This window comes from Hipposideros armiger, unplaced genomic scaffold (genome assembly GCF_001890085.2).
Source record: "Hipposideros armiger isolate ML-2016 unplaced genomic scaffold, ASM189008v1 scaffold_573, whole genome shotgun sequence".
Taxonomy (NCBI): domain Eukaryota; kingdom Metazoa; phylum Chordata; class Mammalia; order Chiroptera; family Hipposideridae; genus Hipposideros; species Hipposideros armiger.
In genome coordinates, this window is record NW_017731923.1 from 793,734 (window position 1) to 818,436 (window position 24,703).

General features: G+C 45.2%; 1 protein-coding gene across 1 annotated transcript in view; it reads left to right on the forward strand.

Moving 5' to 3' along the window:
- The window catches only part of CACNA1E (calcium voltage-gated channel subunit alpha1 E), a 536,284-nt gene that overhangs the window by 321,804 nt on the left and 189,777 nt on the right, over nucleotides 1-24,703 (forward strand). The window contains exons 9-11 of the mRNA XM_019624043.1: nucleotides 15,164-15,267; nucleotides 16,346-16,498; nucleotides 17,656-17,837. Of these exons, the coding sequence (XP_019479588.1) occupies nucleotides 15,164-15,267; nucleotides 16,346-16,498; nucleotides 17,656-17,837 (439 nt within the window). The remainder of the gene's footprint in view (nucleotides 1-15,163; nucleotides 15,268-16,345; nucleotides 16,499-17,655; nucleotides 17,838-24,703) is intronic.

Below are 24,703 nucleotides of genomic sequence, written 5' to 3' on the forward strand. Positions count from 1 at the left end.
ACAAGATTCACACTGATCCCACTTATAAACTCAGTTCTGGTTTTAGAAATGGGTACTGCCTTTAAAGAGATAGAAAGGAGTGGTTCCAGATGAAATTTTCCAGAATAAACAGAGTTTGGCCTAAAGAAATGTTACAGGGAAATGAGAGAAGAAATAAGGTGTAAGTATGGAAAAGAGAAAAATTCCAGGAGCATAGGATGCTTATCTTTGAGTACTCGAAGAACAGTCTGGCAGCTACATTAAGGGCGGGTTACTTTGTGTAACTCCAAGGTCAGGGATGAGCTCCTTGGAAGGATGTGAGTTGCCCATTCCTCCAAGGGTCCAAACAGGCTGGAATGATCTTAGCCCAGGAAAACTATGTAGTGGCTTGGAGTTTGGGCTTGATGTTTTCCAAGATCATTTCCAACTTGAATTTGATCTGGTCACTCTTTCCTGCAGCATACATTGCCATAGACTGATAGTTTTTGTCTCCCCACACTGCCCCCCCATCCCGCCCCCAATTCATATGTTGACACCTAATCCCCAATGTGATGATATTTGGAGATGGGCCTTTGGGAAGTGATTAGTTCATGGGATTAGTGCCCCTAAAAGAAGAGGCCCAGAGAACTCCCTTCACCCTTCCGCCATGTGGGGACACTGAAGAAGATGGCCATCTCTGAACCAGGAAGTGGGCCCTTACCAGACAGCGAATCTGCGGACATCTTGATCTCATGCTTCTCAGCCTCTAGAACTGTGAGAAACACATTTCTGTTCTCTTAGCCTCCCAGCGTGCGGGGTTTTTGTTATAGCAGCCCGGATGGACTGAGACATACCTTACTCCACATTGCACTGGAAATATGGAGGCCTTGTGCTCAGAGAACTCAGTCTAGTAGGCACAACACATAGGATCACAGAATTATAGGATAGAAGATTGGGGGAAAGGGCGATTTGGGATGGCTTCCCAAAGGAGGTGCACACTGGACAGAGTTTTGAGGGAGATGTTTTGAAGGAACAGGTTATACCTAAAGAAGGAAAGGTATGTACAAAAGCGCTGAAATGTGAGAACCTGTAGGAAACCATAATTAGTTCAGGTGACTGAAGGGTGGCATGGAGAAGGCATGATAAGTGGCTAGAAGACTAGATGGGGGCTAGATTTTGGCAGTATTCTGAAGTCAGTATGGAGTATTAGAGATTTCATGATTCGAAGCTGCGTCATGACAGACTTGAATTTTAGAAAGATCACTCTAGTAATGGTCTGGAGATGGAGTTGTGGGAGAAGGGGGCAGGGAGGCAGAGAGAAACCAGTAGGTATCCATGTGAAAAATGATGAGAACATTGGCAGTGGAGATAGAGATATTCTTGGAGACAAAGCTACAGAAATCACTGTAAAACAACCTCTAGAGAAACAGAAGAGGTGCTATTCAAGTTGACACCTGAACGATGAGAAGGAAGCAGCCATGTGAAGATGTGGGACAGAGAGTTCCAAACCAAAGGGCCAGCAAAGTCCTTGAAACGGAAATAAATCTGGAATGTTCAAGACACAGAAAGGAGGTGGTATGTCTGGATCACAGAGGGCAGTGGAAATAGTGGAGGGAGATGTGATGAGAGAGGGAGGCAGGGCCCAGATCATGGAGGGCCTTACTTATGGACGTTACTACACATGTGATGAGAAGGGAGAGCATTTAAAGCAAGTTGATCTGATTTACACTTGAGGAGGTTCACTGCTGTGTGGAGAATGAACTTAGAGGGTACATGCAGGCCAGGAGGCTGTGGGAGGCTGTGGGATTGCAGAGCGGGCATGCCCAACAGGGTACTGGATATACCAGGGGAGAGGTCTGCCCTGGAGCAAAAGTTTGGGGAGTCATTGGCGTCCAAGAGACCAGTTGGAAACTTGGTTTAACTGAGACCATTTAGGGAGATTGTGTGGGTTGGAAACAAAACGGGGGGACAAGTATGAAACCTTGGGTTACATTGCATTTAAAGGGGAGTGCAGGGAGAGGAGTAGCCAGGGGAAAAAGGATCAGTCAGAAGGAAAGGGAGGAATTTCAAAGACAGGGCACCAAATGCTATAGAATTATAAAGACCTAGAGCTTGAATACCAAGAAGTACAGATTACATCTGGGGACCTGGAGGCCACTGATGGCCTTTAATGAGAGTCATTTTCTTAGAGTGGTGAGGGCAGAAGCCATGTGGCCCTGGGCTAAGGGGGGTGGAGTTGCATGTGCTCTGAAGCTGGAAGGTGAAGTGAGGAGGGTGAAGAGGGGGCTCTAAGCACCCACGGAAGAGCTGTCAGTGGATAGAGAGTAGGGCTTTGCGCACCAGGGGAGGGGAGTCACAGCACAGCGCTGCTGAGGATGTGGGACGCCGGGCATCAGAGGAAGGGTTGGTCTTCCATGATGCAACATGAGGACCAGCCTCACCTCTGCTCAGTCCGCATTGGTATGAGAAGGTTTTAATTGTTTTAAGTAAGGATCCAATGATTATTGGAGAATTTTCTTCTGTATTTGTTGAATGTTAGTCATATTTGAAAGTGAACCATCACAACAAATCTATGGCTCTTGATATGGTGTAAATAAAAATCACCGTCCAATTTGGTGGCCCCTCGGATGGAACCATGAAGAGTGGCTTTTGTGAAGAGCATAGGGGTTGCCTTCTCTGCTGTTGATTTCAGAAGGTTAGGGAGGTACTGCGGGCAACTTCGCCTTTTTAAAAGAAAAATAGTTATGTTTTTGTGATTCTAGAAGGAATACATTCTCATTAATGAAAATTTGGAGGGTAAAGATAAGCATAAAGAAAATACAAGTAACCTGTAATCCCACCACCTGGAGATAATCACTGTTACATTTTTGGTGTGTATCCTTCCAGGCTTTGTTCTTCTTTTACACATTTCCCATTGTTGAGTTTCTATTGCACATAAAATATTTTCCCTTTAAATATATACTGTGTTCCCCTTAAGACTGAATGATGACCTTTTCCATGTTATGAAAGGTTCTGTAGAAATAACATTTTAAGGGTTGCATAATATTTCATTGCATGCATTGTAGTTTACCCAATCATTCCCCTATTGCTAAAACAACTAAGGACTTTCTGTGGAAAATAGTATGGCAGTTCCTCAAAAGATTAAAATTACTATGTGACCCAGCAATTCCACTTCTGGATATATACCCAAAAGAAATGAAAGCAGAGACTTGAACAGGTATCTGTAACCTCATGTTCATAGCAGTGTTATTTACAACAGCCAAAAGGTGGAAGCAGTCCAAGTATCCATTGATGGACGAATGGAAAAAGAAAACGTGCTCTGTATATATAATGGAATATTATTCACCCTTGAAAAGGAAGGCAATCCTAACATATGCTACAACGTGGGAACTTGAAGACATTATGCTGCATGAAATAAGCCAGTTAGAAAAGGACAAATATTGCAATTCCGCTTATAGGAAGGACCTGGAGTTGTCAATTCACAGAGACATAAAGTAGAATGGTGGTTGTCAGCAGCTGGGTATAGAGAGTTACTGTTTAAAGGGTACAGAATTTCAGTTGGAGAAGATGAAAAAGTTCTGGAGAGGGATGGTGGTGATGGTTGCACAACAATGTGGATGTACTTAATGCCACAAAACTGTACACTTAAAAACGGTTAAAATGATAAGTTTTATGTTAGGTATATTTTACCACAATTAAAAAAAATACTAAGGAATCTTGATTTTTTTTCTTGAAATCAGGTTTACTGAGGTATAATTTATATACAGTAAAATCTATTTATATACATATGTGTGTGTATATATATGTATATATATTCTATATGTGTATATATGTAATACACACACACACACACATACAGAGGGTGCCAAAAAATGTATACACGTTTTAAGAAAGGAAAACTGTATTAAAATTGTAATACTCAATATATACCGATAACAAAAGATGAATCCAAGTCACATTTGACTTCTGCAATTACAAGAGGTGCTCAAAGTGGCTGCCTTCAGCATCCAGACACTTCTGATTATGACGAACTGCTGCTTGAGCAACGTTGACCAATGTGTTCACTGTATACATTTTTTTGGCACCGCTGGTGTATATTCGAGTATAGGTCTGTGTTTTGACAAATATGAAAACCAACACCACAGTCAAGCTCAAGAGACGCACTATTTCTTTCACTCTGAACGTTACCTCAAGCTCCTTTCTAGACAATCCCCTCTCCTTTCCCAGCCTCTAGCAACTACTGATCTGTTTTATCCTTATAGTTTTGATTTTTCCAGAATGTCTTATCAATGAAATAAGACAGTATGTAGTCTTTTGATTCTGGGTTCCTGCACTTTACATAATGCTTTTGAAGATTCATCCATGTTGCTGCATATTTTAATAGTTCATTCCTTTTTAGTGCTGCCTAGCATTCAGTCTTACGGGTGTATCACAACTTGTTTATTCACCATTTGAGGGACATTTAGATTGTTTTCAGTTTGGGGCAGTTATGAATAGAGCTGTAATAAATAACTGTTCATTGCTGGGTTATATGGCAATTGCAGTGTTTAACTCTAAGAAGCTGCCAAACTGTTTTCCAAAATGGCTGCCCTATTTTGTACACCCATGAGCAATACATGAGTTCTAGTTGCTCCACAGTCTTACCAGCATTTGGTGTTATCAGGCTTTTTATTGCTTTGTTTGATTTTTTGTTTTAGCCTCCTAACAGTTGTGTAGTGATAACTGTTGTGGCTTTAATTTGCATTGCCCATTGATTAATAATGGTGCATCTTTTCATGTGTTCACTTGCCATTCAGATCTATTTTAGGTGAAGTGTCTCTTCACTTTTTTTGACCATTTTTTTTCCCATTGGGTTGTTTATTTTCTTATTATTTACTTGTGGGTGATTAAACATTTTTGCTATCATAAAAAAATGCTTCAGTAAACAGCATTGCATGTAAAACTTTGTCCTCATTTTGGAGTGTGTACTTAAATAATTTCCTAAAACTATGGATCAATGAGCGTGAACATCTTCAGTGTCCTTATGTACACATCATCGGATAGCTTTTCAAAATAGTTATACCAATTTTTTGTTTTTCTGGTGGTAGCAATTTGATAAGCAGAAAGGGCTATTGTGTTGTTTTAATTTGAATTTCTTTGACTATCATGCTATGGAACTTTTTTCATATAGTTATTAAGCATTCTATGCTTCTTCTTTCATGAAGGGTTGGTTATAGAGTATGCGAATCTCAGTGCCAGGAACAGTGGTTTACAGTATTTTCATAAAATATTAACCTGATCTCAGCCTGGTTTCTTTCATGCTTAGAAGCCATGAGCTAATTTGCATAGCTGGCAAGGTAAAAATAACTTCAGAGCTGAAAAGAAAGATTATTGCCATCGAGTTAAACTTGGACCCTGGGTGCCTGTGCTTCTGCAAGGGCAGCAGTCCTTTCGTCTAGACTCCATTATTAATAAACACATTCCGTTGCTCATTATAAATAGAAAAAGGTGCTCTTTTCAATTCCTTTCTGAGAAAATGGCCATGCCACTCTGCTCTGCTGCTGCGAGAGTAACCTCTTGATTCTTCCAACAACTCAGCACTTTATTTATTCATGATGAAAGTAGAATTAAAACTGCTTACTTTGTGCTTACATATCTCTGTCAAATAGATTTGGGTAACAATTAAAGAGTTCCTGTATATAGGCACACTTCTTTTTAATTATTAAAATGGCTTGTATTTTATTGTATTCCAAATAGGTGGTATGGGATGAGAGATGACTCAGAAGTACTAGAATGGATTTTGGTTTAATGACTCTAAAAAGTAAAAAGCATTTTGTTTTCTCTGACAAATTGCTCTGGTTCATTCTGGCGTTCTATAGACAGTTGATATTTTAGAGCAGTTTTATGGCTGCCTCTTCATCATGGGCTGTTAATTGTAAGTTTGTCTGCTATGCAAGTATGGGAAATTATCTGGATATATTTTTTTTAATACTTGTCATCTAGAAGACAGATGGCATATGCCTGTCATGCAAATCAATCTCTCAGGCATTGTAGGCAGAACTAGGAAAGCAGGGCATTGGACAGATAGACTTTTTCTAAAATTTATGGATCTGTGGTATGTCTGAAAGAGTCATTGATTTGAGAAGGTTTTTATAAACTCAAATAGATTTCTTTCAGCCATGTATTTTCCAGACACTCCAAAAAAATGTTAAAAGCCCCCTACCCTCCTACACTAACACATGATAAGAAGGTAGAGTTTTACTTATGGAGGTTTTTCTTTTCCTCTTACTTTGAAGGACCCCTTCAATCAACCCTCCATTCAGTGTTAACCTGCATGCATCAGCATTTGATGTCTTGAGAAGAGCACTCTGGCTCTCCCCAGAATCATGAATGCGTATAATTTTGTAGTCTTTCCAAAGTGCAGGGGGAGCAATTCTTAGGAATTGAGCCACTTGCTAAGGTGACGTCAAGAAAAATGCTTGTGCATTCTCTGATTAATGTATTGGCCCCAGGTGAGGGCCATGGTGCTGAGTTTTCCCTTGTTTTTCATGTATCTTTCTTAGCTCTGGTCTGGCCAGGCCAGTTCTATCAACTTTCACTTTGGTTTCTCATCCAGATGGGATTATCTGGACAGAATAGGCAGGTGGGTCATTGTAAGCGACAGAAACCAAACTTGGACTAGTTTTAACAAGGAGGGGCTTCTCAAGGAAGGGGTTTCTCACAGAACCACCAAGTTGCAGAAATGTTGGGAAGGCTTCAGGAACTGCAGGATCAGGGTGCTAGCTCCAGCGGAATTCCTTCCGTCTTTCATTCCTCTTACTTCCACAGGGTCAGCTTTCTTCTCTCTCACTGCAGCCACCTTTGTTCTGTGGGAGAAAACGTGAACAACTCGAGCTCCTGAAGCCTTTTATTTTATGGCTTTAGCTGCTTCTGAAGCAATCAACCAAACTCTGGTCCTAAGTCCAAACTTCCCAGGGGAGGCACTCCCCTGTCCCTGAACCCGTTAGCTGGCCAGCAGTGTCACACAAGAGCACTGCAGTTTTTGAAAAGAACCATGGAGACAGAGCGGTGTCATCAGAGGAAGACGGGATACTGGCATTACAAACAATAAATAGGTGGCCGCTTTGTATGGGCAGTGTTGGATTATATAGCTGGTCGCTGTAATCTGATACCGGAGTTCACCCATGCATTCTTCTAAGGAGGCCTACATTAGGGGCTTGGCCCCGCATGCATAATTAGCTGCGTTCTGTGTCTCAGCGGGGCTCTATTCCTGATTAGCCATCTCACCAATGCTTGTTCCTGGTCCTGAGGGAGACCTGGGGAGAGAAAGTGTGTGGGTGGGAGATCAACAGGAATCCCTCACCACTACTAGAAAAACAACTCAAAGAACATGTATTTATGTTCGCAAGTTCTCATAATGTGGGATTTCCCTCTCCAGCAATTCTCCTCCTTTGCCAACTCTCTGAAGCACAGTTTTGGTAACATTCATACCATCTTGCAATCACAGGACACCATAAGGCTGTGCAGAGAGGCAGCTCTGTGGTTGTCCTAGAGAAGGCATTTGTCTAATATATGTGCCTTTGGGATATATTTCTAGCGATTAGCCATTATCTTTTGTAGCTAGTGAAAGCGCACCAAATTTGGAATCAAAATTTCTGGGTTTGAGTCTCAGTTTGACCATTTACTATCTCAGTGACCTTGGGCTAGCCAGTTTCTGTCTCTGAGCTTTAATTGTCAAACTTCTAAGACGGGAGATAATGGTATCTCTGTGGAAAAGGGCTATGGAAACTGTGAAACAATGAGGTAGTTATCTTTGTATCATCCTCTTCACCCTCCTCATCACCATCATCATCATCTCCTGGACCAGAGTGAAAATTGTAGAGTTTCTACCCATCGCTTGGCATTTCTCATTGCTGTGTCTGATCAAATAATCAGGGACTGTTTCATAAAAAAGAAAGCAACCTGGGACCACTGGTAGGAACTTGACCTTTGTTTCCATTACACTGAGGTTCAGCAAATACACCCCTCCTGTGGACGTTTCCTTGTTCTCCACCATTTGGAGAAAATGTTCTTTTGGATTAAGGCTTCCTTTGGAGATACATTAAGGTTAAGCTTCATGCAATCCCTGAGAGGTGTTTAAAGAAGAAGACAGAAGGGTGTTTTTATCAACGCTGGCAGTTCCTTAAAATTATGACTTGTGGCTGGGGGTCATCCTGACAACCTCTTCATTTCTGCCTGGCAGGGGCTGTGTGTTTTTCTCCCAGAGCAGATAGGGACTAGGTGTGAAATGTGTATTGTATTTCATCGTGCTGTTGCTCAGTTTGAAGGAATTGCTCTCTGAGAGGTTCTTCTACAACAGTGGTTCTCAACCAGGGGTGCCCCAGAGGACATTTGACAATGCATGGAGACATTTTAGGTTGTCATAACCTGGGAGGGACGGGATTGGAGGGAAGGGTTGCTACTGGCATCTAGTAGGGAGAGGCCAGAGATGCTGCTAACCATCCTGCAATGCACAGGACAGCACCTTACAACAAAGAATTATCTGGTCTCAAATGACAAGGCGACCTCCTCTTCTTATGTGACATGGCTGGATTGCTGAACTTGCTTTTGGTGGGAAAGGAAAGGGGATTTTTAGGCCCTGATCTTTCTGCTCCTTAGAAGGCATATTTTGGGCCCATTTCATATCTACTAAGATTCTCATGAAGCTTAATAAGGAGCCCCATTTTAAATTCCAGACGGCGTTGCCTTACCTGTGTTGAATACAGAAGCTCTTGGAAATGGCACAGATCTTCTCTATTGGAAAGGGGCAACTTGCTTCTAAGACATATTAGGGCTTTCTGGCCTAATACTTATTTATTTTTAAATAAATGATTGCTGGAAGGGAAGGGAGGAGGGGGGTGGGAATTAAAAAAATGATGTAGGAACAAAAAAAAAAGAGAGAAAACAATAGATAATTAAAAATACTATTGAATATTAAACCAAATCGAAGAAAATTTGCTGTGTCATTTTAAAAAACTAAAAATTTTTATGTAGTGTCTGTGGCCTTAGAGGAAAGTCCATGTTCCACTCTGGCCATAAATTAGCTCAGACACAAGCACAAAACACACGCGAAACAAACAAGCAGAAGCAACCAAAAAAAAAAAACCAAACCAGAAACAGCTGCCTCATGACGGCTTTGAAGTTCATGGGTGTTGTTTGTGACTCTTTAACACTGCCCATTCTGGGGGAGAGAAAGATGGCGTTGCTGCTTCAGGTACCAGAGGTGGGAATAGAATGTGTCTGCCATTCTTGGAAAAGTGCAAAGCCTGTCATCCCTCTGGGAGAGCACCCAGAAGCTGCCTGGTGCTAGGAAGGCAGCAGTTCCTGTCGGTCCACCTTGTCGCCTTAGAGATTGAGCAGGGCCATGGGCTGGTCTCTATACCTGGGCTTTTCAAACTGTGGATCGGCCTCATCAGAGAGTCATGAAGTCCGTTGAGTTGATTGCAGCCCACCTTTAACAAAAGATAGAAAGGAAGCATTGAAGAGAAAACATAAGCATATCACACGTAGAAAGAGTATTGTTTTATAAGGCGTTATATAATTATATACGTACATGCACCCTGGCTTGCAATGTAAAATATATTTCCTACTGTAGGCTATGGTCAAAAAGTGTTTGAAAATCATTTCTTACATCAACCATCTTAGGAAGGCACTGTCCCCATGTTACAGATAAGAGTACTATAGCTCAGCGAGGCCATTGCATAAGGCTACACAGCTAGTGTGAGTGATGGAACCGGTATTTGACAGCAGCCAGCGTGACTGGAGAGCCTGTGCTTGACTATTTTATCAGAAACCTAGTTCAAGTCTCTTTTGATCGTAGACTTTCCAATGACAGGTAGGATGCCACCTGGTTCCTGAAGTCTGGATCATATTATTTAGGCAGGAGAGAGAAGGCAAGGGGGACCCATTCTATACAAGAGGGAGGCTGGAGAGTAGGAGGTGAACCCAAGAGGTGTGTTAGAGGAAGGAGATGATTGACTTTGGGGCCCCACTGGAGGAAAAATAGTAAAAGAGATGGAGAAACCAACCACGTAGGGACACAACCTTTTAAGTGGACACAACACTTACATTGACGACACATGAAGATGATACCCTGACTCAACTCTGTGCTGGAAATCTAATGTAAGTCAGGTCCCTTCCTGTCTCCTCTTAGTCTCCTCATACTGTGGGCTGCTTAAACACCACGCACCCTTTTAGCTAGCGTTAATCAGCCTTTTAGCACAGATATGGACAACTTGACTTTCAAATGCTAATGAGGCTGTCCCTTGAGATTTTTATGGGCAGAGACAACACGGGTGATTTCTGGAACTCGGGAGGGAATCCTGGGCCTGATGCTAACAGACCCCTGGCTTGTGTCTCTTCTCAGATGGGAACTCCCACGCATGTTTAGGGCGTGGGTAACAACTGATAAGGAAGCCCTTCACCCCTCATGTCTGCTCACCACTGAAGTAGAGCTGCCAGGTTCAGCACATAACAATGCAGGATGCCTCGTTAACCTTGAGCTCCAGATAAACAATGGATAATTGAAGTGTAGTATCTGTATAACGCTTCAGGGTATTTTCAGCCATGGCAGTGTACAGTGAAATACTCCCGTGAAAAAAGACTGTTAGGCCTGGATTGACGAGGTTAGGAGGGACCCCCAAGGTCCAAAGGAATGCAGGGTTGGAGAATTCTTTGGGTAACTGGGCTGGGGAGCGGCCATTTTTGGCCTCACTTCCATCGTCTGTTCTGCCATGCCACCATCGTGATGGTCATGCCACACCCTCAGGATTATATCCGCCTCCACTCTCTTCTTACCTGCTGACAACTGAAAGCAAAAACCTTAGAGGTAAGGCTGAGCCACGACATCTGTCAGGAAACCGTTTTTGAACATTTACGGTGTGTGGAACACTGCACCCATGCTGGGTGGTCAGAGGTGTATGTTTGCTCTCCGATTACCTTCTGCTGTGGTGTATAGTAGTAATTAGGCACCCCTCTGTGTACAGAGCTCTCCCCCAGGCTCTGCGCTCATGGGGACAAAAGCAACGGAAAACACAGCGCATGCATATTCCTCTTGGGGCAGCCGAGAGCATAGGCTTTCATTAACTCAGAGTTGGTGTTATCGCCAGGGCCTCCCTCTGATGTCACAGTGTGTGTGCCTCTTCATGGGTGGGTACGTAGATATTGCAACAGTCATCACCTGAGGTGTGCGGAGCCTCACACCCTGCTGGCCTTGAGAGTGATCAGTGGCAAGTCTGTTGGGGGTCATGGCTTGTGGCCTTGGAATGAAGGGAACCAAGCTCATGGCTTATTTGGGAACCAAACACGGTGGCCTTGATATTTGTAGTAACACACTGGACTAAGGAACGGTGGAGCTGTCCAGGACTCAGAAGACATTGGATGCCACGATGGCTTTGCTATCAGAAGAGAACTGACTTTAACTCCTGGTCTTGCTACTTATGAGCAATTTCACTTTTCCTGAGCCTCAATGTCCTCTTCTGTGAAATGGAGACAGTAGTAATATGAGGAAATTTTTGAGGAGCTCGTCAGATAACGTATTTGAAAATGCAAGGTAGTAAGCACTGTATTTGTCATTGCAGTGTTTCTCATCCTCTTAAGACTTTGTAAACTCCTCTGTTATGACACTCTTCATGGTGAATTATAATTATTTCATTTCTATGTCTGTCTACTTCCCCTAGACTGAGGGCCGGGGCCTTTTACTACTGTTCACTTGCCCACGCCTCCCGCCTCTGGTCTGCTATATCCGAGGCGCCGAGTTGTGTTGAGCTGTAGACGCTTCAGTACTTGGCTTTTGCTGGGAGACAAGCCTTTACATTTTGAGTCTCTCTCTCTCTCTCTCTCTCTCTCTCTCTCTCACTCTCTCTCTCTCTCTCTCTCTCTCTCTCCTACTGAAGACCCGGCAGATCCCGTCTTGTGGGATCTGCTTGAGAGCAGGAGTCTTAGGACTCTGACTAAAATGCTCAAGGAGATTTCCAGTTCGCTCCTGTGTGCTCAAACAGACGTGTGTCTGAGTAGCATCCCTGCTGGTCTACTTGCTCTTTTCATTGGTAAGTTCTAGGATTTCCGTGATATTTCTGTTTGTTTGATCTCTGCATCATCACATGTATTACTTTCCTCAGTGCAGTTTGATCCCCCACACATCCCTTGAGCACCTCTTACTTTGTCACACCCTGGGCTGGGTGCGGGGGACATAGAGACAAGGAAGATAATATGTCCACTTGAGGCGTTTCAGATCTCCCTGGGGGGACAGAGGAGAAAACAGAATTCTCTAGGATGCAGTAAGGGCAGTGATGGCGGTAGGCACAGAATTTTATGGGCGCACAGGGCAGGGCCCTTTTACTCAGTTATCTTTTCTCCCTAAGAGTCCCATTGCCCCCACTTCTAACAGGCGGGCGGGGGAGCCAAGTTGTAATTCCTGCCCTCAAGGACGATTTGAACACTGGGCGTTAGGAAGCAGCCAGTGGCTGGTGTGTATCAGTTACAGGCCCCGTTGACAGCCCTCCTGCACTGGATGAAATTAAATTTCCAAGGTGGGTGGATGGGGCGGGGGAGGGGCGTAGGGAGACACGGGGCCACAGGCCTAATGGGCCTGGCCGGAGTTTGCGGGGGCTTGGAGGATTTGGGGAGCAGGTTGGTTCAGCCAAGGGCTGGCTACACACGGCCCCTGCAACAAATATCATATTTTTGCTTCACTCTTTCAGGCTAGCTTTACTTTTATCCTCTTTCCCGTGGGTGTTTTCTTATTTTGCTGACATGTGCTTCTCCACCCGTTTTCATTTCTTCTTATTTCCCCTCTTGTTTTCATCTCGGCGTTTCCTTTTTGCCTGCTCGCCTTTAAATTTTGTTTCTGCCCCAACCTCCATGTTCTGAAACGTACCTTGTTCAACGCAGGGTTGGGGAGGAACTTTTCATTTGCAACCGCCCTTGTTGTGTTGTGAAAGAGCATCTCATGTGTACCTGGGTATCCTAGGAAACAGAACTCTGGTTTCTGAATGGGACAGATTCTCCCTGCTGTGTTTGTAAGACAGAAGCCAAGGGGCAGCAGGGACTCCCCTCCATGTGTACCCCAGAAGACTCGGGGCCCAGTGCTCCCTCCTCTGTTAGCAGGATCAGTGGAACACTGACCCCATTTCCTGCCGCCCTGGTTGTCCCTCACTACACCTATGCTTGAAGTTTCTTTTTACCTCTCTCCTCTTTCCTTGAATTTTTTTTTCTATTACTGTCCTAATTTTCAGTCCTGTTTTACATGTTTCTCCTTGATCTCTCTTCTCTTCAGCTTTTCCTTACTCATTAGAAATTATATCACTCCCCTTCCTAATTTCACTGTGGAAGATAGAGTCAGAAGCAGTGTCAGAGGCTCCCTCCCCCAAGTCCCCCCGCTTTTCAGATGAGGGCATGGAAGTCGGGGTTGGGAGACACAGAGAAAACTTGGGAATCTTGCCTTGCTTCTGAAATTCTTTATGAGAAGTAGGATTTCTTTCCTGTTCTTATGTAGAGGTTGGATTAACATAGAATTACAGGATCTTAAAGTTCAAAGAAATCTCTATTGGTCATTTAAATAAATAACCTTTAACCCAAGTAGAGACCCTCTTAACTCCCTAATAGATAGTGCTACAGTCTATCTGGCGTACTCTTAATGTTAGGAAGCGTGCCCCCACATGGAGCAGTCCTATTTGTTGTTGGCCAGCTCGACTTGTGTCAGAGTTTTTATTCATGATTACGATGTCCTGAATCTGTGTACTTTGTACCTGTTGACCCTATAGCTGTTTCCTAGAGATATGCAGCATAAACCTTTCATTCACGTTCTCTTTCAAGCACTGAAGGCACTTCAGGTATCTGCTTCAATCCTTGAAATATTTCACAGAGTTTCCACCAAAAATAATTAAGTGAAATGAGGTATTCTTGGCACCCTTTGACTATACAGTAAAACCTTGTATTGCGAGTAACTTGGTTTGCGAGTATTCTGCAAGATGGGCAAACATTTCTAATACATTTTAACTTGGTAAATGAGCGATGTCTTGCAATACGCACAGTTTGTTCCCAGAATGAATTGTGCTCGCAGACCAAGGTATTACTGTATAGAAAACAGTTTTCCGAATGGCTCATTCCTTAATAGTTCCAGATAGCTGAAACTGCTGGAGTGGCGCAGAGGGAGAACAGGGAACTATGCCACAGAAAGAAGACTAAAAATTAGACAAAGCAAAAAAACCAATTTTATTAATACTTGTAACATCTATTTTGCACATTATAGTTTACAGAACACTCTGACTATTCCATGCCATGTCACTTTGTTTTTCTCACTAGGCCTTGGTACTTCACGGTTCTGTAGAGGAGGGTAGCGAGGCTCATGGATTTCAGTAACTTGCCTCAAGTCACCCCGTTCTCAAGTGCGTGAGTTAGGACTGGAACTCAGTTCTTTTGACTCTCCATCTCCTGCTGTGCTTTTCATTAAAACCTAAGTGGCTTTGTCTCTCCAAAACATCTGCAATGACATGGAGTTATGGGAAATAAATTTTCTCCTCTAGGCAAGGTACGCCGTGTTCACAAATAGGATTGTTAGGGATTTGTTGTGTGTGTGTGTGTGTGTGTGTGTGTGTGTGTGTGTGTGTGTATGCGTTTCTGGATATGATGGTAGAAGGTGGGAAAAATGGAAGCAAAAAACCAAATCCAGGTCACACAGTGATTTTGGACAATTAGAAAAATATAAATATTGCCTGGGACCAGGGAACTGAGACCCTAGTTATAAGCTTCAGTGTGATTGATTTGCTTGGCAAAACTTCTGAGTGTCAAGGTGGAGAACAGTTGAATTGCTCCTTTATTATAGTCAATACAGAGAAGTTTCCTGAAGGAAATAGGAGACAGGGGAATCTAAGAAAATTTTTGGGAAAAAAAAAATGGGAAGGCCTTGGTTGGATTGGAAAGCAAGGAAAAAGAGGCTGGCAAGGGGCCGAGAGGAGTCTGCCTCATGATTTGGAGCTAGGATTCTGATATAAGTTTTCCTTCTTTGTAAAGTGAAACCCAGATGTGCTGAATTTAATTCCACTTGGAACCACTGGTAATTTACCCCAGCTTGGATGTGCCCACACGCAGCTGGCATCAAGTGTGTGTGCTTTCCAGGCTGATTATTCATGGGGCGGGGGAGAAACCAGACCCTGGTAACCTTGACCTTCTGTGTCTCCATCTGCAGCATCCTGGCCACTGCAGGAACTCACTTCAACACACACGTGGACCTGAGGACCCTCCGGGCTGTGCGTGTCCTGAGGCCCCTGAAGCTCGTGTCAGGGATACCTAGTGAGCACCCCTTTCTTCTTTCTACCCTGCCAATAGCTTTCCGGAAGTGTCCTCAGCTGGATCCGGGGCCTAAGAGATTTGGGGATAAACATGAAACAGTTTATCCTGGGAGGAAGCCCCAGTGGAACTAAGGAGTGGGCTTGCAGAATGTGGCATGACTGTTTATTTTAAAATTCAGCAGCTTTTTTTTTTTCATATTTAAACTACATGGAAAGATCTTTATAGAAAATTTGAAAAGTAACAAAAATGATGTAAAATGAAAAGCGCTCAATGTCCTTCCACTCAGAAATAACCTTTGTTAACACATTTTTGTTTAGTATATTTTTTCATTCATTTTTTTCGTGTGCATTTTAATATCATTGCGATCGTACTGCATATATAGTTATAGATCCCATCATAAGCATTTGATTTTCCTGACATTAAAAAAACATTTCAAAAATGTGATTTTAAAATCTGTATTGTAGTCTGTCTTACATGGGCCATGACTTCTTTAGCTATTGCTGTGCTGCTGGTCGTTTGGGTTATTTCCAGTTTTTTCCTCCCAACGAGAAACAGTGCTGCAACAAGCATCGTTTCACTTAGATCTTATGCACATCTCTGATTATTTTCTTGGGCTAGCGTCCTAGAAGTGCAATTTCTGGGTCAGCAGATACGGTATTTTATGAGTAGCGGTTGTACTAAAAATGCTCTTGCAACACTGGCTGGGAGAGCTGGGTCCCAGGTGGGGAAGACAACCTTCGTCCTTGCTTTAGGACTTCCTTTAGGAAAGAAGCCCCTTCTAATCAGTTGAACTCATAAAAGGAATCCGTAAGACAACATCGGTGAAACAAATGAGGGAAGGGTAATAGGCGTGTAGGTCAGGAGGACAGGATCGGTCCCCGGGGGAAGCAGTGACGGCAAACTTAGGCTTGACTTGTCCTGGTGTCCGCTTTGCAAACTGTCTCTGTCACCTCAGGACCATTGGTTCTTTCTTCCTGAAGGACTTGTCCTTCTCCTCCTGGGAGAGGGGAGACTGAGCCTGCTCCATCAGGCGGTGCTAAGTGAGGCTCCATCTGTCATTCTCTTCCCTTCCACCCAGGCCTGCAGATTGTGCTGAAGTCCATCATGAAGGCCATGGTGCCTCTTCTGCAAATCGGCCTCCTGCTCTTCTTTGCCATCCTGATGTTTGCCATCATCGGCTTGGAGTTCTACAGCGGGAAGTTGCACCGCGCATGCTTCACGAACAATTCAGGTAGGGTCACTGCTGTTTCTTCTGTTTCTTCTCTTCTTCTCCCCTTGGGTCACTGAGTTAATTTCAGGGCATTCAGAGACGGCTTGGAAAAGCATGTCCTACCCCAACCCTAGAATTAGCACCAAAAACCTCCTCGTCCGCAGCCTAAAGATTGGCATTGGCCACTGATACTGCAGAGCAAATAATCTCTTCGGTTTGCCGTTGGAGGATTTCAAATAGGAGGTCTCAGCTTCGCCATCCCTTAGTAGAAGGCTCTCTGAATGCAGGTGAAAACCCACCTGTCTGAAGAAATACCATTTGTACAGTGGCCTCTTTGGCCCACGGGTAACTAAGACCTAGGAATCCAGAGTCAAGACTGGGGTCCTCTTAGATATGTGGACACATTTTTCCTTCAGGGTCCATCTCTTGACCTGCGTCCCTCTTTGCTGTGACCTACGCATAGTGTGGAAAACTGAGGGGGCTCTCAGCTTGGCTTGGCGGGGTGCTTGGGAGATCGGTGGGGTGCACAAACGCCCGATTCTTTCCTCTTTGTATCTCATTTCTTCTCAAGTTGAGAAGACGGGAAGCGGGGAAGAAGCCCAATTAGGCCCCATGTTTTTGTTTGTTTTTTGTTTTTTTAATGAAAAGAATCTTCAAAGGAGACCTTCCACCTTGGATTTTTATTTTTTATTTTTGTCTTTTATTCAAGACCAGGCATTTAGGCCAGAAAAAGATTTTTAAAAAGGCATTAAGACTCACCGAAGGGACTGTAGTTTATAATTGTCCCCAAGAAACCTAGAAAGAACTCAGGGTCTATCCTGGAGTCTGAAGTAGAGGAAATCAGTGAGGTTCTGCCTTCACCGCAGACCGTTCTGCGTGGCTCAGCCCTGTAAATTGCTGGTGCTTCAGTGGGGGGAGAGGGTGTGGGTGTGGCCTGCAGGCCGTGAGGAGCCACCTGGAGTGCAGGAGAGGCTGCGTTTTCAGAGGAGACAGGGAAGCACTGCGTTGAAGTTGGTATGGAATTGTAGGGAGGCCAGGGAGGGGAGGGAGCCAGAGACAAAGAAGGACAAATCTTTCTATGGGAAACAGGATTGCATGCTCGTGGCTTCCTGGGGTCATTCCCAGGCCCGTGCTAAATACCATGTGGTTTATCTCCCACCCTCCAAACATGTCCGCAGGTATTCTAGAAGGCTTTGACCCCCCTCACCCGTGTGGCGTGCAGGGCTGCCCAGCTGGTTATGAATGCAAGGACTGGATCGGCCCCAACGATGGGATCACCCAGTTCGATAACATCCTTTTTGCTGTGCTGACTGTCTTCCAGTGCATCACCATGGAAGGGTGGACCACCGTGCTGTACAATGTAAGGAGAGCTGGCGAGGGGCGGGAGGAGGAGGGCAGAAATGCGCAGTGAGGCTCCTGGCATTGTTTGGACTGGTTGGTCTGCGGAAAGGGAAGGCAGGGGATATGTGTGTGCATGTGCGTGTGTGCGCATGCATACGTACTCAGCCGTGGGAAATCTTAGCAGTTCCCATCCCTCCCTTGTCTGGCCTTGCTCAGAGAAAGTACACAGCTGCTAAATACAATTAGGAAATTGCATCCCATACTGGGTGTGTGAACGGCTAGTAAAATCAGATCAACCCAGCAGTTGCAGAGTATGTCCTGTGGCAGGTTTGATGGGGTGGTGGGATTCAGTGAGGGGTGCCAAGAGGTATAGAATTTTTGGTTACTGTCTTCTAAGAGCTTACCACTGGTTTGGGGAGATACTACAGTAGTTCTCAACCCTGGCTGCACATTAGAATTGGCTGGGAGCTTCAAAAAGTCACACCTCCTGGGCTCCATGCCAGACAAATTAAGTAGGAATAGCGAGGGGCAAAGGCCTGTCATTGACTTTTTTCTAAAGCTTCCTAGCTGGTTCTATTGTAATATTCAGTTACGGTCATAAACTGCTGCATTATAAGCACATATGAAACATGCTTAATTGTAAGATTCACTAAGGATGTGGGTGAAAACTTCAGATTCACAGGCCTTTTCTGTGCATGTTTGGATTTTGTGTTGCTTTGAATAGTTGGTGAGCTGTATTTTGTGCAGGGGCCCCTGGTGAGTCATATGATCAGGCATATTTGCAAGGTTCTGAGCTGGGGCATAAGACATGACTATCCAACTGCCTGGTAGGGATGTTAGGGGATTCCTGCGTGGGGACAGAAGTTAGACAGGTGACCACTGAAGGCCCTTCCACCTCCTGGAGTCTAATTTTAACAAGTTTTGAAAGACATGGTGCAGCGTCTCAGTTCTAAAATAAGAAGGGTGTGTTGGGGGCTGGTGGTTTGATGCATGAGGAGCCTAGGTGGACAAAGCCATTCAGGCAGGTTGCCCTTGTGAACAGATTTTTACAAAGGTCTGTATCCTCATATGGTCATATGCATCCACCCAGCCCAGAAACCTTTGGAATGATCATTCCTCTTACCTGCACTCCCATAGCCTGCCTTTACCCTAAGGTGCCCTCTGTTTCCTTTTAACCTGATTCCATCTGCATAAAACATAAGAGGTGGGGCACAGGGTGGCTTATACAAAGCCCGCTTTAGAAGGAGCTCTGGATATAATCTGTACTGGAGGGAAAGGAAATGCAATTTCTCTGGAGATGCTAAACCAGATTGTACTGCCTGAGTAGCCAGGGTTTGCATAAAGCCTGTACAAGTAGGTGCTAGTAAATGTTCGTTGCTAACCTGGATGCATCTCCATACAGGTTGAGCAAGGCGGGACAGAGCTTTGCAGAAAAGAGCCACGGCTGTTATCTTCAAGTTCTAAAGGGCAGTGAAGTCCCAAGGACCACCTTATGCCTCGCAAGCCCAGGGGTTATGTGTGACCTAGAAAAACCTGAAAGACCCTCTGGGATTCTCACCAGTTGTGGTGGGGTGGCAGAAAGGAAGGAAGGGAGGCAAGATTGATGAGAGCAGTCACTCTTCATTAGATGTAAAGGATGCCTCGAGGCCATGTCACTCAGAGTAGCCAAGTGCCTCTGGAAATTAGAACACTGGCCCCACAGTGGCTGGTGTCATTTGTGGGGCTGTGGGAGTGATGTCTTTCAATTATATGTGTAGACTCACCTAAGTGATGTGATAAATGCATGGAAAGCCTGAAAAGCGAAGTGCTGCTTTTGAAGATATAGGCGTGATCTGTTGGTCCTCCCAGGCCAAGGCTCAGATGGTACGGAGACAGCAGGAACACAGCTGAAGGGTCACTCGTCGCTTGTGTTAGTCCTCCTCCCTTCCTTCTTCCTTCCCTCCTTCCCTCCCGCCCCCTCTCTCTCTTCCTTGTATCTTAAGTGAGCATCATGGTGCTCTCTTCAAATTCTCATTTCTCTCCAGTTAGCCAACCAACGTGGGTATGGAGATCACATGAAAGGACAGTGACCTTGCCCTTCTCTTTAGATTTTTGCCCCTGAGGAAGCAGGGAGGAGAAGAGGTCAAGCCGCAGATCCTCTGAAACGTTTCATTGCCTGGGCTTCCAGGGCCTCATCCTCACTTCCCCTGACTGTCAGTGTCTCAGTCCCTGAACTTCAGTTTACTGAACTTTTCCTGCTACCCTTGTGACAGGATCCAGGGTTGAGGGAACTAGTTTGAGCTGTAGGGCTGGTTTCTAAACACTGGCTGTCTGCTCATGGGCAGAATGACCCCATGTGCTCTTGGAAATGACACCACTTTCCAAAGCATGCGCCCCAGGGGCAGGGCATGGAGCCAGGAGTGCACAGCAGAGGTGAGAGTCATCGTGAGGTGGATGACTACACCTCGATTCAGGAGAGGTTGCATGGAAAAGGCACCCAATTTGCAGCCGGTGGCACAAGGACAAAGTCTAGCTCCCTAGGAAGAGAGGGAGCCAGCAAAGGCTGGGCTTCCGTTGAGCAGGGAACTGGGGTGTGAAGCATGATCCCGGCAGAGCTCTCCTACAGGACGTAGACACATGTCCTAGAGGTAGGATTGTCTGCACTGGAGGAGTGGGTTCAGTGTAGCAAACTCTTCATGGTGTCAGGCACGGGGCTTGCAGTATATGGTGGAGACACATCATACAAGCTTTTAATTTACCCAGATGCAAACATTCAACTTGGATAGGCCAGAGGGTCGGGGAGAGGGAGGAAAATGGTTTAAAGAGTACAGACTAATTTACCTACCATTCTTTTCCATGTGCCTTTGTCCACAAAAGTGTGAGATTGGAGATGCTTAGGATCTTGGCTGAAAAATTGCCAATCCTGGTAGCCCATGTCAGTACTATCTGGGTTTTTAAAAAAATTTTAACTCATGACTTTGTAATGCCCAAATTTTGCACATAGATGAGAACTGGTTGCAACTGATGGAATTAACAATGAACGAGTCAACTTAGTATGATAAATACACGTATGCATGTATGTATGTTTCTGCACAGAGAGGACTCGCTCACTCTGCCGTTGTCACCACCACCACTAATAGGATGCATATGTCACTGTTGATTTCCGTTTCTACTACTCATTCTGGGAAGGCCCAATCATCCAGCTGCTGTATTTCTTCACACAGGCCACAGGGAAAAGGGGAGCCCCTGTTTCCCAGTCCAACACCCCTTCTATTCAGTGGTGGCAACAAATATGTAAGAGTTATTGGCACCAGTTATGCCTACACCAGTAGGAGAACCTTCAGGTTTACCCTGCACACAGACACCCTCTCAAGCATGCGGACTCAGTTTAACTTTTTTATATACAACTTCAGTGCCCCCTAGGGTTTGCATCCCTTATCTGCTGCACAGACTCTTCCAAAAGGCCTCCTGTGACCTTTTGGTGCTCTGCCATTGATGACTGTTAACTTCATTTGCATGTAGCTTTTCTTGTTATAATGCATTATTGTTGTAAGGGGGCGGTTCCATTGTCAGGGCAACCAGGAGCCCTGCATGCCGCATGCGCTCTCCACCAAAACTTCAACTCTGCTTGGTCAAACTCCAGCTGTATTCTTGGCTCCCCTCCCTCTTGTGGTGGAAAGAATGCAAAGCAGGCTGTGGCTCTGCAGGCTGCTGCTTCCTGTTTTGATGGCCTCTCCAAAGGCCTTCAATTTGCAAACTCTTCCCTGTTCTTACGGGTTTCATTCATATATTTCTCCTAATCTGGGTAGGTGTTCCTTCTCACTACAATATGTTCTCCCTCTGATCAGTGCTGCTCACTCTACAAATCTGACTGTGGCTCAGGCGTGAACCTCTGACCACCCCCTCACCTGGTCTGGGTGTGACTCCGAGAACTGGCTTTTTCCTGGTTCCTGTCTTATTTCTCTTGTCAATCTGGGTTTGTGTCATCTGCTGTTTCTGTTGTGAGGACTAATATAAAGGTTGCTGAGGTTCCCTGTCTCTGTTTGCAATTTCTCTAACCTGTGCTCTTCAAGTCCAGTATATTTTCATCGGTATTTGTGCAGCTCAATCTGTTTCTCTTCTCGCTTGGTGTTGATAAACGTATGCAGATTCAGACATTTCTTGGAGGCCAGCTTGGCAGGTATGCCAGCTGAATCTGTTATGATTGCCTAGGAAGCTCTGTGCTGCTGTGGTGGGAGAGATTTTTATAGACTTTACTGGCTCTTGGCAAGAAGAGGCAACTTGTAGTCTGGATGCTTTCTGAGAGCCTTCCCGACTCCTCAGAAGACCTTTGGTCTGTACCATGCCTCTTGCTCTCTTTCAAGTTGCCTTCTCCCAGCTGCACATGGTTAATATCGGTTAAGTGGTTGGTAGCTACTCAGTTTTGCCTTGTTGACAGTTTGCTTATGTGTGTCATGCATAAGCACATTGAAAGAATAAGACCATAGCCCAGGGTCGATGAAAAACTGCCATGTCCAGCTTCCTGAAGCCTCTCGAATGTTATGGTATCTAGAACGCTTTTGGTTCTGGGGACCGTGAGACTAGGGAATGTGCTGACTCATCTTTACTTCAGCCTCCCCTCCCCGACCTCCTCCACATGGCCCTGGGAGCAGAGCATACTCAAAACTCACTTGACAAATAGGGGGTGGGAACCTTCCACCATCTTACGGTGCTACAGCGATAAGGAGCACCAGCTGACCTAGGGTCAGGTAGATAGTTGGTAAAATTTATATGCTCCTTTATCCAGGATCAGTCCTGCTCTGCAATAGGCTGTTTTGTTTCCCCACATTCCTGCCTGCCTTGCCCTATTCTTGTATCCTTGCAGGTGTCTGGGACCCTGTAATACAGATGACACTTGGAAACTGATATCAATGTCTGTTCACCTGTGGCTTGTCTTAGACACAGAGGGGCTGATAACTAGATCCTGGAAATTAGTCTGCTTCCTCTCCCAGGAAGGCTGAGAGGTTAAGTAGGTTGAGAAGAAGGTTAAGAATTGAGTTTGCACATGAATTAAGAATCTGTGATGTTTACTTGATAGGGTGGTGTCTGAAGGGAATCGGATAAGTGAGTTCAGGGTAGAAGCCTAGGCCAGAGATATAAATTTGGGAGTTTTCAGTGTATAGATGGTATTTGAAGTCATGAGACTGGAAAAACTACCAGGAAAGTGAATATCTAACTCTCAGGAGATAAGAGGGTCCAGAACTGAGTCCCAATGTTAAGATGTTGGTGAGTCGGGCCGGCCGAGTGGCGCGATGGTTAAGAACTCGCTTGGGATGCCAGAGGGCCCCGGTTCGGATCCCACATATGAGGGCCAGTGACACTGCCCTCCACAGCTAAGATGCTGAACAACAGCTCAACCTGGAGCTGGGCTGCCATGAGTCGCCGGCGACGGCGTGGGCTGCAGTCCCTGTGGCAGTGGATTGCCATGGGCTACCGTGTGTGGCCAGCAGCCAGCGTGAGCGGCCAGCAGCCGCAGTGAGCGGCCGTCCAGAAGCCGGCGACTGATCTGCCTCGCCAGAGAAGAGCGCAATGATGGTGCCAACTTGGGCCAGTGAAGCAACATCCTCCACAACTAGATTGAAGAATAAAACGACAGCAACTTGTCTGTTCCCCTTTCCCCAATTCCCCAGCACTGTTCCCATCCCCCCAATTCCCCAATAAAAAAATCTTTAAAAAAAAAAAAAGATGTTGGTGAGTCGAGCAGTTATCAGCAACAAGACTGAAAAGGAGCAGCCGTAGGGAGGAACGGTGAAAATCAGGGAGTGTGGAGGCCAAGTGGAGAAAGTGCTTCAGGAAAGAGGAGATAGAGGTGATCAATGAACTGAGGCACCTCAGTCGATGGGCCGTGTGAGTGAGGGCTGCGAATTCATCACCAGAGACCAGGGGCAGTTCGAGGGGAGTTGGAGGGCTGGACTCCTAATTGGAGAAGGTTGAAGAGAGAGTTGTCACTAGTGAGTACAGACCATTGTGTTGAGTTTTGTTTGAAGGGGAAGCAGAGAAGATGGGGCAAGTGGGAGAAATACCGCGCATTTGCTGATAAGAATGACTCATTCGAGATTAAAAATCATTGCCGAGGAAGGAGAGGGCGGACAGATGGTGGGGCCGCCTCCTAAAGCAGGTGAGAGGGGACGGGTTCTCCAACCCATCAGAGCCCGGGTGGAGGGCTCGAGGTCAGAGCTCCGTGCTTCCTCATCCAGAGGCCTGGAGGGAAGGCTGCAGAGGCTCGGAGGTGGGCGCGTGGACACGGTGATGGAAGCTTGTGGAAATTCTCCTCCTATCCCTTCTATTTTCTCAATGAAGTAGGAAGTAAGGTCATCAGTGGTGAGTGGGAGGAGGAAAATTCTGGAAGTTTGAGGAGAAGGTGTGTGAAATAGTTTTCTAGGAGAGTGAGGGAGTAAATGGAGGGGGTTCTGCTTGCTGGGCAGCATACAGGACCCACTTGGGGTTAATGGTGATGAGGTTACCGTGAAAGGGGTGTGTCTCTCTCTTTGGTCACATTTGCCCGCTGAGGTTCAGGCAGGACGTAGGTGGAGAGCTGGCTTTGACCAGCGTGCTCTTACCTGGTGAGTACGATAGAACGAGAGAGGGTCCAGAGAGTGCTCTTAGCATGACAGTGGAATTTGAGCTAGGTAGGCAGGAAAGAGTTGGGGGAGAGGCTGTGGAAGGGAGTGGAATAAATGGATTATAGCCCTTTCTGAAATATTACTGTTGAATCTTCTGAGCAAATTCCGTCTAGAGTAAGTTGAGAAACCTGTCTCATCTCATTGCATAGGGGAGTTAGGAAGTGAGTTTCGAAACCAAATGTTCTGATTTCTAATTTGATGCTTGAACTGCCCCCAGTAGAAGGAGAATGAGTGAGTGAGTGAG